Source organism: Martes martes, assembly GCF_963455335.1.
Source record: "Martes martes genome assembly, chromosome: 12".
In the NCBI taxonomy this organism is placed as follows: domain Eukaryota; kingdom Metazoa; phylum Chordata; class Mammalia; order Carnivora; family Mustelidae; genus Martes; species Martes martes.
The window spans coordinates 31586822-31600879 of record NC_137900.1 but is presented as its reverse complement, the minus strand read 5'-3'; the positions used below and the strand labels follow the sequence as shown (position 1 = coordinate 31600879).

Genomic DNA, 14058 nt, shown 5'->3' with positions numbered 1-14058 from the left:
ACATCTGTTGATTACCTATTTGTCATATATATTGTGTTTAGAGCTTCTGACGTACATTTCATTTTGTATACATACACACAACTGTGAAGTAACTGTTAAGAATTGTTTCTTTAAGTTAAAATCATAACTATCATACAAATATAAAGTGAACATGAGTCAAATATTTTATTTAACTTATTAATGAGAAAAATAGTGAGATATTAGAACTAATTCAAAAAGAATTTATAAAACACATATATAAGCTATCACAAATACTGAAGTGAATTTAGAAGTAGATTAAAATTGTTTGGTATCCACACAGCTATCAGTTGCATTCCCCTAGACAAAATCTATTTGAATCTCTATGTTCAAAAATCATTTGCATTACTATATTTTTTTTCTATACTTTCAGAGTTGTAAAGGAGCTCAAAGGCAATAAAAGGGGCAGGCCCCTTGTAGAATCAGATAATCTGTAAGGGTTATTAAACATCTTTTTTATTTTCATTCATTTCAATTTTTTACTATATTTTCTGACAGAACCATTATTATTCCCATTTGCAGTTGAGAAAACAAAATCATGGTTACTATGCAATTTGTCTATAATCACAAAAAGTGTAAGTGGGGGCCACCTGGGTGGCTCAGTGGGTTAAGCCTCTGCCTTCAGCTCAGGTCATGATCTCAGGGTCCTCAGATCGAGCCCCACATTGGGCTCTCTGCTCAGCAGGAAGCCTGCTTCCCCTCCCCCTGCCTGCCTCTCTGCCTACTTGTGATCTCTGTCAAGTAGATAAATAAAATCTTAAAAAAAAAAAAAAAAGAAACAAAAAAAAAAAGTGTAAGTGGCAGGGGCTGGATTCAAACTCACCTTTCATCACTCCAAAATTAGACTGGTTTTATTTGAAGAACTGGGATTTTTTTTTCTTTTGTTTTTCAGGGGATGAACAATCAATATATTCGTCGGGAAGTCTTCTGCTGTGAAACTTGTCATGAGCTCAAAAGCTTCTGGGAAAAAGAAATTAACAAACAGACTTGTTACAGGGAACTGGAGGAAGATCGTCAGGGAAGGAGCGCCCTGAGAAAGTATGTGGATTATTTGTCTATTATTTTTTAATAATAATGCAATGCATTATTATTAAATTTTTTTTATTAAATTTGTTTAATTGAATTTTCTGTAGAAATATACCAGATGTGAAGATGGGAGACTGAATTATTTTCATTATCACTCTTTTAAGAATGCAATTATTCAATATGACATGGTAAAGTCAGTGAAGTCATGAGAAGAAAGGAAAACAGTACCCAGAAGAAGTTTATTATATTCACGGGTCTCAGGGAAAGGGTTACCACGTACCATGCAGGGCCACAGAGGAAGCACCAGATCTTGCCCAGGTGTCAAAAGACAGAAGCATGGTGGAAATCTAAGCCAGAACTTTTACTGGAATTTCTGAACAAAAGGCAAGTCAGAATAAACAGTTCGCTAATTTGAATCATCTCAGAGGGCTTTGGGCTATCGATATGGTTCCTAGTTGTCTGGTACCTAGCCCTGGGATAATTTAGGAAAGGGGAAATATGGTTTCATATGTGAGAGTTAGAGGTCGTTGGGGCCCAGACTCAGGATTGGTTGACATGTTCACATCAAGCCTTTTGATAGCTCTAAGAAAAGGCTATTCCTTTCCAAGGCCAGCAAGTTTCTTAAGATGTCAAAACATCATAAAGTATGGAAAATTCAAGACCCGCTTAGTTAATATACTTATTCAGTCTTTCCACCACCTATACCAGGGTTTTTCAACCTAGCACTTTAATATTTAGAGCCAGATAATTCTTTGGGGGGGGGGTCCTGTGCTTTGTAAGATGTTTAGCAACATCCCTCAAAATGTTACAGTCCAGTAGGACTCCCCTACTCATTATGACAACAAAAATATCTGCTGATGTTACCAAATATTGCTTAGAGGGCAAAGTCACTCCTTATTGAGAACCGGTGACTTATAGATAAGGATAAGCCTTTTTATAGATCAATAAAAGTGAGATTCTGTTATTTATATCTTGATAAACTGAAAATTTGTTTTCCTCACCTCTCTTCTGTTGCAATCCCCAGCACATGAGGTACACTAAATTTCAAGGTTAGGTCAATTTATATAAGTATAAAAGATCTCACATTTGGGATGATATATATTAATATTCTGGGGAGAGGAAAATGTGGTCTTCCTCTCTTTGGCAAGTAAACTTGATATTCTTGCCAAAGGAATCTGCTGAAGGGAAACATATACCTATGTGAGGTCACATGTGTCAACATCACTCTGAATAAAAGAGCCAGCACCTGCCCTCCCATGTGCAAAACTTTGGAATAGAGAGATCAACTTACTGTTTCAGAAACTACCTGGGTTCTCTCTCCTTAGAATGGGAAACAGCCCAGCCAGGCTGTCTGTTTTGCTAAGATGCCTACTCACAGTGGAGTGGCAGCTGAGTATTCTGCTAGTCACACGGCACTATGCCTCCATGTTTCTGATCATGCTGAGCTGAAAACATGTAATTCACATGTCTTGAATCAACATTAACTTCTAAAAACCTTTATTAGCTCTGGAGGAGAAATAGCTTCTCTCCATAGCCAAAGAAGAGTTCTGTCACCATTCCAGCTACATTCCTGTTTATCCAGCAAGCTAAATCAGGCTTTTCTACATGCAGAAGAGTCGCATATTAGAGCATCCAGTCCTGGTGACTCCAGGGGAGTGAGGAAAGTCAATTGTGTGGTTCCTGCCTTCTTCCACCCTCTAAGTCTTGGCCCACAACCCAGTGAGAGCCAAATCCCAGCATGAACTCTCTGTACATTTTCCCTTCCAGAATTCTCAAGATATGGAATTAAAAGCATAATTTGTAATATTTTATTTTTATCAGAATATATACACAATCTATCTGTATATACAAGAAAAGGATTAAAATAAAATACACTAAGATAATAAGAAAAATTAATTTTGATTGGTGGAATGACAGATTTTAGTGTATAAGCCCCCCTAGTTTTTCCAAAGTTTCTACAAAGATGTTCTGCCATTTTGTAATTAGGCAAAATAAAGTTATGAAAAAGACAACCAGTTGCAAATGGTCCATGGAACAAATGCATTTACAAATAATTAAGCAATTTTTTAAATTTTAAAGTAAGTTAAACAAATAATTCTCAAGATTCCCATGTGCCCCAGAAATGACTCCCTCCAAGTTGGGGCAGTTTTCTCTCCCTTCTATAACAAACAGAATAAATCTTCAAAATGTGCTCATCATGAAACATTTCATCATTGTGTCCCACAAATAAATGTTTAAAGATGTGAACAGAGCCTCTGCATTGAAAATCTTAAGGGACAGGGGAATAGAGGCAGCTTCCTGGGGTTCCCCATCTGTTCTGGAGTCTCACTTAAGAGCTATTTCCCTTATCAACTATGAATTAAAAAACTCAAAAGCTTTCTTATTTTGGTTAACAGTGAATGAAAAGTAGTGGTTTTGTCATCCCAGATTTATTTTTCACACCAAAACCAGAATGTTGGAATATTGGTTTAAATCCTGCTGATCTGAGCAAACAGTTTGAAACAGAATAATAGTGTACCTTCCAACATATACTTGCAGACCAATAAATGCCATAAACCCCAACGTCCCTATTCTAGCCCTGTGACCTATACCTCCCCATACTCCACTATACATAAGCACACACTCCCAACATACATACATAATACTCACACTCTTTTTTATTCTACTCTCCACTTATAAAAGGCAAATTCAAGCCAATATACAATACAAAAATGTTCTAAGTGAACACTAGAAGACAAAAACCCTAAAATTTTCCACCAGTCCCTTTTCTGGTAGAACAAAATCAATATTTCCTTATTTTCTCTGCTGGTCTGACAAGCAAGAGTTGTGCCAAAGCTGGGTAGAGAGGAAACAGACATGCTTGTTAGCACACTACTGCACAGAAGAATTCAGACAGAGCTGCAGAGCATCTATTTACCCTGGTAACTGACGTAGCTGGCAGAGGCCTTGGAGGTGAGATCATGAAGCAAGATGAGTGACCCCAGAAACATAAACCCCTTACTTCCTCCGAGCATGGCCAGAAAGAAGCAACACAAGAGGAATTTCTATTGACCAATAGATAAGTTGAAAACTGTTTGCAAATAACTGATGGAGACAATTTGATGCAGTATAGGTGTGATGACCAAACCTCCTCATTTGGGGGACAGTTCAGGTAAACATCTATCATTTGTTATAATTACAGACTATGATTTGCCCTTTTATTTTAAAAGTATTGCAGTTTAGATGATAAATGACATGGACAACTAAGTGTAAATGATCAGCCTGTAGCTATAACTGAGAAATTGTGCAGGGCTTATATTTAAAAAAAAAATAGTGTTTTAGTTTAAATATGGTTTCAAAATACCTCTTCAGAATGTAACAGAATTCACAGCATCAGGTAGATATTAAATCTGGAAGACTTGAGTGGGAAAGGGGTTTATCAAGCCTCACTTCAGGACCACTCCCCTCCCTCTGCTTGGTTCCTGCTTATCAGATGTGTCATTCAGGATGCTTTCAACCGCAGGTAACAAAATACCCAACTCATAATCTCCTAGCCAGATGAAATCATTATTTTAAATCTGTTATAAAATAAGATTTAGTCTAGAAAGAGCACCACTGAGAAAAAAATTTAGATTTTTCATTCAAACTGAGATGGGGAATGTGATTAGTAAACTGACTTGTTCAAGTCATTATGCCAAGGCTGTCATCCTGTGTCATCCTGTGCCATCCTGTGTTGGCTATTGGAGCTCTGCCCCACAATCAGGCCAGTGAGCTGCAGGTCACAAGGAAACCAGGATCAGGCCCATCTCTCCTTACTAAGGAAAAACTACTATAAAGGTATATCTGTTATTCTACTGGAATAGAAGTGGCAAAATCAATGTCTGACCTTTCATATTCAAACAAAAGTACAGAGATTGTAATGAAATACCAAGATTCAAAACGGGAGATCAAGAACTCAATAAACTATAAACTCTTTGATGACTGGAATTATTTACTACTCTACATATTGTAGTAACCACAGATGTACTCTATTCAGCGCTCCTTCAAGGTAGCTTGCAATGGGGCACAGAGCTGACAGAGAGCTCTAGCTGCCACCCTTCTGGATCCATCACTGAGCTTGAGTTGGGGCCAAACTTAACCCTGACTGAGCATGGCAGAGGAAACTAGTTCTGGGCAGTTCCTGCATGACAGAGCTTCTTTGCTGGGCACCTTGCCCAGGGCCTCCCCCTCAACCTAGCCCCAGCTTTTTTAGCACTGTGCTGTGGGGTGGAGCTCTTCGCACCCACATTTTTTTCCTCCCTCTCTTTCCACAGGGATGAGGCCAGCATGGAAGTCTGAAGACTGTCCTGACTACTTCAGTTCACTCTTCACCTTTATTTTTCATAGGTGATTCCTCCAAGTCTGCTTCTTGGAGGATCCAAACTGATACATATATTTAGTGCCTCACAAATGTTAGAAAAAATCTGATTTTGTCCCAGCTGCTCTTCACTGGTTTCCAGTAAGGATGTTACAATTCTAGTTTAAGAATCTCAGAAAAAAATCGTGCTTTCTAATCAAACCCCCAACGTATCAGGGAGAATCTGTGTTCCTATATATTAACTACAACTCCTCCACAAATCAGATGAATCTAGAATAATAAATAGTAAATTTTGTTTGGTCTCCATTTGAAAAGTGAGGTCAATATCTGTAGGATTAAGGGAAAATGTTATCTTCAAGCTTCAAAAGCCAGTTGTATTGTTCCTCTACTGTATCTCAGTCTGTATACCAATTTTTAAGCTTTACCTTTCTCATGTTGACCTTTCTTACTACAAAATAAAAGGTCTGTATATGCACTTATATTCACCACTTTACTGAGAACCCGAGATAAATGGCAGCAACACAGTGATAAATAATGTTGATCAGAAAGGGGCAGCAAACAATCTAAATATTCAGAAAACAAGATTTAAAGAGAACTTGGGTAGATAGAGCCCTGAATCCTTTACCATCTGGCAATAAATAGTGTTATAGCTATCATAAAAAGTGGAGAAATGTATTATGAACGCCAGATTCCTAAGCTCTGTTCCTAGAATAAATTTATCATTCCAAATACATTAACTTGGTGAGAAGCAGAGGGCAAGATTTGATGGGTATGACATTTTTGGGGGGAAACACCTGTGAGAGAAAAATGGGGAGGAAGTTGTGCTGTACTAACAAATGTTTAAAAACTGGCTCTCTGTGGAAAAAAAAATGTACATGTGTATATACCTATGTAAGTTTATCATAAATTTCATAGGTATAAAGTATGTGTAGCACACAATTTACAAATATTAAGAAAATATACAATGTTCTTTATTATAAATTCCATATACCTAACTGATTTTCATAGTATGCTTTTATTGGTTTATGCCAACCTCTTTCATCTACAGCCAATCTATAGTTGCAGTTCAACCACGATTTGACAAAATTGGATGAGTACTTCATTACTATTAATTTAACAAATAAGTTAGATCATCAAGAATAGTTTTCTAGTACTGGAAGAATATTTACACAAATTATGTATGTATTTGTTTATTTGTTTGATAGTTATAATGTAATAGTTATAAACATAGCACAGTTCTAAATTTAATCTGCAATATTAAAATTGTCTCCATCACTTTAAAAGTCTAGATGAGGGGTCAACAAACATTTTTTATAAGGACAAGGTTGCAAATATTGAGGGGGGGGGCATGTGGTCCTTGTTGCATCTACTCAGCTCTGTCACTGTCATGTGAAAGCAGCCTTAGACGATATGTAAACAGAGTCAGAACTATAGTTCAATGAAACTTTATTTATTTACAAACATGGGCAACTGGCCAGATTTATAGTCTTTGCCAACATCCATGTTGTAAATGGTTTATTTCAAGCTATCGATGTGACATCAGTGAAGATGAGTTGAGAAGGCAATGGCACCCCATCATATAATAATTTCACCATTTAAAGATAATAGACCTAAATAACCTGAAGATCACAGATTATTGCAAAATGCAGTAAAATAACTAGAAAGTGAATTTCACACAGTTATTACTGGTTTTAATAAAATTAATATAACATTAAGTTAATAGTCTTAATAAATTTAATAGATTAAACTTAATATAATTTAATTGTAACTTTACAATTTACTTTTAGTAATGTTTATATTTAATAATGAGCTTACAAAATCCCTAAAAAAATAAGAATTATCCTCACAAACTAATAGCATACCACTAAGAAGAGTCAGAGAAGTTAAGGAGAGTCATCAGACTGTGCTACAGGTCTGACCTCCATGAAAGAGAAAGGGAAGGAAGTGGAACTGGGTTACGCGTCAGGGCAAACCTAATAAAGTTTTGGCCAGACTAATGGGAAGTCCCTGAGCCAAAGGCAACTATTCAAAGAAGTTCCGTATCTTGCAGAGAGAGGCCTGCATTGGTACCTCTGCTGTGCTCAGTCACTGGCTGAGAGTAGCCCAAGAAAAGTTTGGCCTTGGTGCAAATGCTTGGAGCAGATGTAGATGGGAAGTAGTTGCAGATGGGAAGTCAGCTATGCTCCCCACAGCAGCATCTCTGAGTGACACATTTTCATGCCCACTACATCCAGAAAAAACAAAGCCCCTTTAATTAGTGAATGAGTTCATATCATATTAAGAATTTCATCCAGTTCTATGAAATACACAGATAGCAATTTATTTAAAAACAAATAGTCATTAGTGAACTTTAAAAGATTTCAGAGACAAAAGTCGTGTAACTTTGGAGGCAAATTTATTTAAAGAACCTTTCAGAAATTCTTAATAAGGGGAGCTTATGAACCTAGAGATTGGTTGCAAGTTGAAATAGAAGGTGCATACTTAATAAGCATAATGAAGAAATAACAACTTGTCAAAATTACTAAAAGATGGATATCAACAGAAGGTCATATAAGCTCAATAAATCATCACTTCCCAAGTAAAGTGTGCGAAAAGCTGTGGACCAACTGCCTGGCTACGAGAGAACAACCATTCCATGTTTTATCTCACCTTTCAAATAAGCAAACTGTTATTTTTATGTCCATCACTTTAATTTAATTTGAGGTAGAATGAGGATATAACCAATGTCTTAACATTATTTCCTATATCCCTAATTCTTCTCTCGATACTTCAAATTTCAATTCTTGGTTGCTAATGTGCTTAAACAACAACTATAACTAACAATAGCCAGATACTGCATAGTCTTTAAATTCTTTCCTGGGCCTATAATTGAGCAGAGTTTTAAGTGAGAATCTTCCAGAAATCCATTAGTAGTAGGTGCCTAAAGCCTTCAAAATACTTATACCCTCTAACTTACTTTTCTCTAGGAATTTCTCCAAGGAAAATAGGTATATTAAGAGAGTATTATTATTATACTCACTTTAGGGCTATTTATAAGGGTGAAAAATTAAGGTTAAATCCAACTTTTTAAATTCTTCTTCATATATTCTGATTTCCCTGAAATAAGCATGCATTACTTTGCTTTAGCAATGTTATGAACTGAATTGTATCCCCTCAAATTCATGCTAAAGTCCTAACCCCCAGTACCTCAGAGTGTGACTGTATTTGCTTATAGGGCCTTTAAGAGAGGTGACTTGCTTCAAAGGAGAACTTTAGTGTCTGCGTAATCCAATCCGATTAATGTCCTTATAAGAAGAAATTAGGATGCACTAAGGGACACCAGGAATGCGCACACACCCAGAGGAAAGGCCACATGAGAATGAAGCAAAAAGACCATCTGCAAGCAAAGGAGAGAGGCATTGGGAGAAAACAAAATCTACTGACACCTTGATCTAGGACTTCCAGCCTCCAGAGCTATGAGAAAATAAATTTTTGTTGTTTAAGACCCCCAGACTGTGGTATTTTGTTATGGCAGCTCCAGTAAACTAATAACATTTACCCAATCTTTTCATTTTGGTTATTTTTATATCTATGTAATGACCACGAGTGCATATATATATATATATATATATATATACACACACACACATATATATACTTTTTTTTTAATTCAAGTATCACAAAAAGTCATATAATTAGAAGTGAGTATCCTTCTTACTTAGACTCCTAGACCTACTCTCCAGGGAAAGCTGCCAAGTTCTTTGTATATCTTTCTCCAAAGCTTCAATTTGAATAAGCAAATAAATATGTGTGCTATATTTTTATGCAAAATAAGACTATACTATCTTCACTAATTTGCGCCCTTTTTTTTTTTAACTTACCTGGAAGCTTTTCTATATAAGTACACCCAGTTCTTCTTTAATGCTTTCCCTTATAATGATGTTAACAATTGATTTAATCAATCACATCAAAGAACACCGGTTGTTTTTCATTTTCTGGCTGTTCTAAATGTTCTAAAAAGAATACTTGCAAATACATTTTTGCATACATGAATAAGAATTATGGAATAAGTTCATAAAAATTAAAATCTTAAGTCAAAAGATGAGTTCTTTGTTGTTGTTTTTAATTTTGACTTCCTGACTTCTTGTTTTGCAAAGATGTTGTATTAATTTAAACTCCCATCCTGAGTATGGGAGTGCCAATTTCCGTAGTTGCTCACACTGTGTGTTGTCAAACTCTTAATCATTGTTAATCTGACAGGTGAAAAATGGCATCTCACGGTTTTAAACTGAATTTTCAAATTTCTTTTCAGTGTTCCAGAATTAAACTGAATTTAATTAATTACAAGTTTAGATGAGATATTTTTATATGCATAAGAAACAGTTGGATTTCTTCTTCTGGTGCAGCCATTTTATATCCTCTGGCCATTTTACTATGGATTTTCTTTTTCTCAATTGATTTATAAGCACCATGCATTTTTTTCATGTGTACATACAGTTCTGTGAGTTTTTGACAGATGCTTAGAGTCATATAATTACCACACTCAAGATACAGTATAGTCCCATCGCTCTGAAAAATCCCCACATGCTGCTCCTTTGTGGTCAATTCCTCCATTACTTTCTAATCCCTGGCAACCAATGATCTGTTCTTTACCCCTATAGTTTTGCTTTCTCCAGAATTGCATAAATGAAGTATATAATATGTAGTCTCTTGATCTGGCTTTTCTCACTCAGCAAAATGTATTTGGGATTAATTATTGTTGTTGTGCATAACAGTTGCCTATTCCTCATCATTGCTGAGTATTATTCTGTTGTGTGGATGTATCACAGTTTGGTGATCCACCAAAAGGACATTAGGGTCTTTTCTGGTTTTTGATGATTATGAATAAAACTGCTGTAAACATTTGCATACAGATTTCTGTGGAACATAAGTCTCTGTTTCTCTTCAGTCAATACCCAGGATTAAGATTGCTGGTCATATGGTAAATGCCAAACTATTTTCCCAACTGACTATACCATTTTGTATTTCCACCACAATGTAAAAGAATTCCAGTTACTCAACATCCTGACCAACACTTGATTTCAGTTTTGTTGTAAAGGTTTTTTAAATTTTGTTGGAGTTTTTGGGGGAGGAGAGGATTAAGAAGGGACTCTTTTTGTTGTTTTTCTTTTTTGTTTGGGTCATTCTATGAGACCAGGGTTACCTCATTGTAGTTTAATTTTCATTTTCCTAGTTATGCTAAGTATTAATTTTATGTGTTTATTTGCCATCCATACAACTTCTTTGGCAAAATGTTTGTTCAAATTTTTTGCCCATTACATTGTTTATTTTCTTAACATTTAGTTTGAACTTTATATATTCTAGAAACAAGTCTCTTAACAGATTTGTGATTTGCAAAAATGTTCTTCACTTATGGCTTGCCTTTTATTCCCTTTTACAGTGCCTCACAGAACAAATTTTTTATTTTGATAAAAATCCAAGTTTTCTTTTTCCAATGAATTATGCTTTTTGTGTTGTAGCTAAGAATTTTTCCCCTAAGCCAAGGGAAATAATGGAGATGTTATTTTGTGGGTTTTTTTTTTTTTTTTAGAAGTCTTAGTCTTACATTTTATATTTAGGTCTATGATCCATTTTGAGTTAATTTTGTATAAGATGTGGAGTATAGATTAAAGTCCTTTTTTTTTTTTTTTAAAGATTTCATCCATTTACTTGAAAGAGAGAGCAGAGAGCACAAGTGGGGAGAGGTGAGAAGAGGGGCAGAGGGAAAGGGAGAAGCAGGGAGCCTGATGTGGGGCTTGATCCCAGGACCCCGAGATTATAACTCAAGCCAAAGACAGATGCTTAACTGACCAAGCCACCCAGACACTCCTAAAGTCCATTTTTAAAAATATGAATGTATGATGCTCCAGCACCATTTTTTGTTTGCTTGTTTGTTTGTTTGTTAAAGATTTTATTTATTTATTTGACAGAGAGAGACACAGCGAGAGACGAAACACAACCAGGGGGAGTGAGAGAGAAAGAAGGAGGCTTCCTGCTGGGCAGGGACCCCAATGAGGGACTCAATCCCAGGACCCTGGGATCATGACCTGAGCCGAAGGCAGACACTTAACTGACTGAGGCACCCAGGCACCGCAGACCATTTATTTGAAAAAAAAAAAAAAAAAAATCTTTCCTCTCTTGCCTTTGTCTCTTGTCAATAATCAATTGGCTGTATTTGGGTATATTTATTTCTGGACTCTCTTCTGTTCCATTGACCTATTTGTGTGTTCCTTCACCAGTGCCATACTGTCTTGATTATTATAACCTCTTAAGTCACAGAATTAAATAGTGTGAGTCTTCCAACTTTCTTCTTCAAAGTTGTTCCTAATCTAGTCCTTTTGCCTTCATATAAAATTTAGAGTCAGCTTATTGGTATCTACCAAGAAGGTCTTTCTGGGATTTTGTTTGATGTTACACTGAATCCACACATCAGTTTAGGAAGGAACAAATTTATACAACTATATATTCATAGACTTTTTTCATTTATCTATTTTTGTCTTCATTAATCTGTAAAAGCCATTTGTTTCTCTTAAAAATATTTGTTAGAAGGGGGGAAAAAAACACACCTCAATTGGACCAGCAGATATGGAGACAAAAGCACTAACCACTTGTATTTTTCTCCCCTCAGGCTCAGAGAAGAATGGAAACAGAGACTGGAGAAAAGGCTGCAGATGCTGGACACTCCTGATGAGAAGGAAAAGCAGGCAAGCACAGTGGGCTGAGAGCTGCCTGCTTCATCCACTGCAAAGATAACAAACCACCAAGGGCACTCTTCTAGGAGAAAAATCTAACACCCAAGCTTTGTTGATTTACTAACCAGGATACTCTATTTGCTTTCCCATTTGTAAGGGATTTACATGTGAAACCTTCCCCAGTGCTAATGGGAGTCGTTATCCAACTCAATCCTCTCTGCACAGGACAGAGTGACAGGCAATGTGACAGGGAAGCTCAGGTTATTTAATATAAAAAGCTCTTAGAATTAACACTCGCCAGGTTTCAAAGATCCATGTAGTGTAATTTATTTCCACGTTTTCTTTTCATTTTCAAATCTGAATGTTTTATCTAAGCTTACCAAGGACAATGACCTGGATGGGAATCTGGCTTCTCTGGATCTTCTAGAAAAACAGAGTCAATCTTTTCTTCCTGTCCTGCTTTTTGTGAATACAGAAATGCAACTACTTAAAAAAATAAGGCTATTATTATAAAAAGAAGAATTTATTAACTATACAGTCTGAAAATGAATTGAACTAAGTATCTTTCTCTTCCCTTCATATGAATTTCTTTCTCATAAACATCTTTAATTAGAAACATAAAATAAGATAATGCTTAATAAACTCCGTTGTTGTGCCCTCACTGGAGCATGCCCTGTGTTAACTCTTTCATGCCTGTCTTGGTTAGTCTGTGGTGTTAGAACAAGTGTCAGCTCCAGCTGTCCCCAGACACATTCTGGAATTTACAGTCACCCTCACTGTAGTCTCTTCTCAGTTCCAGAGCATGACCACAGAGCTGGGCAAGTTCTATCAATCACAGTAACTAGAGTTCTTCTGCCCACAGAATCCTCTCTGGGGGACAGGTACAGAAGCCCTGAGCACAAAGGAATGCAGATGGCCAGACGGACCCAGGGGAGATAACCTGAGACAGTGCTGGGAAAGGCATGATCCCTCATTAACACCCTGTGGTAACATAAACTTCTTCCCTTGGAAAACTGACAGGACTTCTCAGAGCTAAGAGAACCATGGGGTGGCCAGATCCCCACAGTTATGAGATCCAGACCCCTGCTACAAGTTCTTATCCAATTTGGATACAACATTTAAACAGTAATCGAAAGCTGGGAAAATCTGAGCAAAGTTTGGAAAAAGAGGCTAATAGTAAAATACAATTTTAATAAGGACAGAGAAGGATGGGAATATATATCATGTTACATAACAATACAGAGTGGTCAGGGAAAGCTCCCTGGGAAATTGATATTTAAGCTGAGACCTATAAAAAAATGAGTAAGGGTTGCACATTATATATTTTCATATAAGTGCATAAATCATTATATCATACAGGTTGTTGTACTTTTATTACATTTTTTTACTAACTGTTTCTCCTTCTTTTCACTGTCTTAACTTGCTTCCCCTTTTTCTCTGCATTCCCTACCATTGGCACCCCCTGTACCCCATAACCCATGTTAATAACCAGAATGAGTCCTCCTGTATTTTCCCCATGTTCACATAGGTGTGTACAGACACACACATTCACACCCACACTTACACATTGACACAGACATACACAAATACACATGCATACTCACACACACACACTACATCTAAAGGGCTTTGTGTGATTATGTTTGTGTGGCAATATTTTACAAAGTAATATCATATGACACTTCTCTACATCTTGCTTTCCTGACTCAACCTTCCTCATATAAATGCTAGGTCAGTTTAACTCCAATTCCCATTTTTTTTTTAATTTAAATTATTTATTTATTTTCAGCGTAACAGTACTCATTGTTTTTTCACCACACCCAGTGCTCCATGCAATCTGTGCCCTCCCTAATACCCACCACCTGGTTCCCCGAACCTCCCACCCCCCACCCCTTCAAAACCCTCAGGTTGTTTTTCAGAGTCCATAGTCTCTCATGGTTCACCTCCCCTTCCAATTTCCCTCAACTC

At 36.6% G+C, this 14058-nt stretch overlaps 1 protein-coding gene across 1 annotated transcript; it reads left to right on the top strand.

Moving 5' to 3' along the window:
* Positions 1-913: 913 nt before the first annotated feature.
* On the top strand, positions 914-12120 carry FAM240B (family with sequence similarity 240 member B; the record flags this gene model as incomplete). The annotated part of the gene is made up of 2 exons (XM_080819358.1): positions 914-1056; positions 12027-12120. The coding sequence occupies 2 exons, from the start codon at positions 914-916 to the stop codon at positions 12118-12120; spliced, it is 237 nt and encodes a 78-aa protein (XP_080675484.1).
* Positions 12121-14058: the final 1938 nt, after the last annotated feature.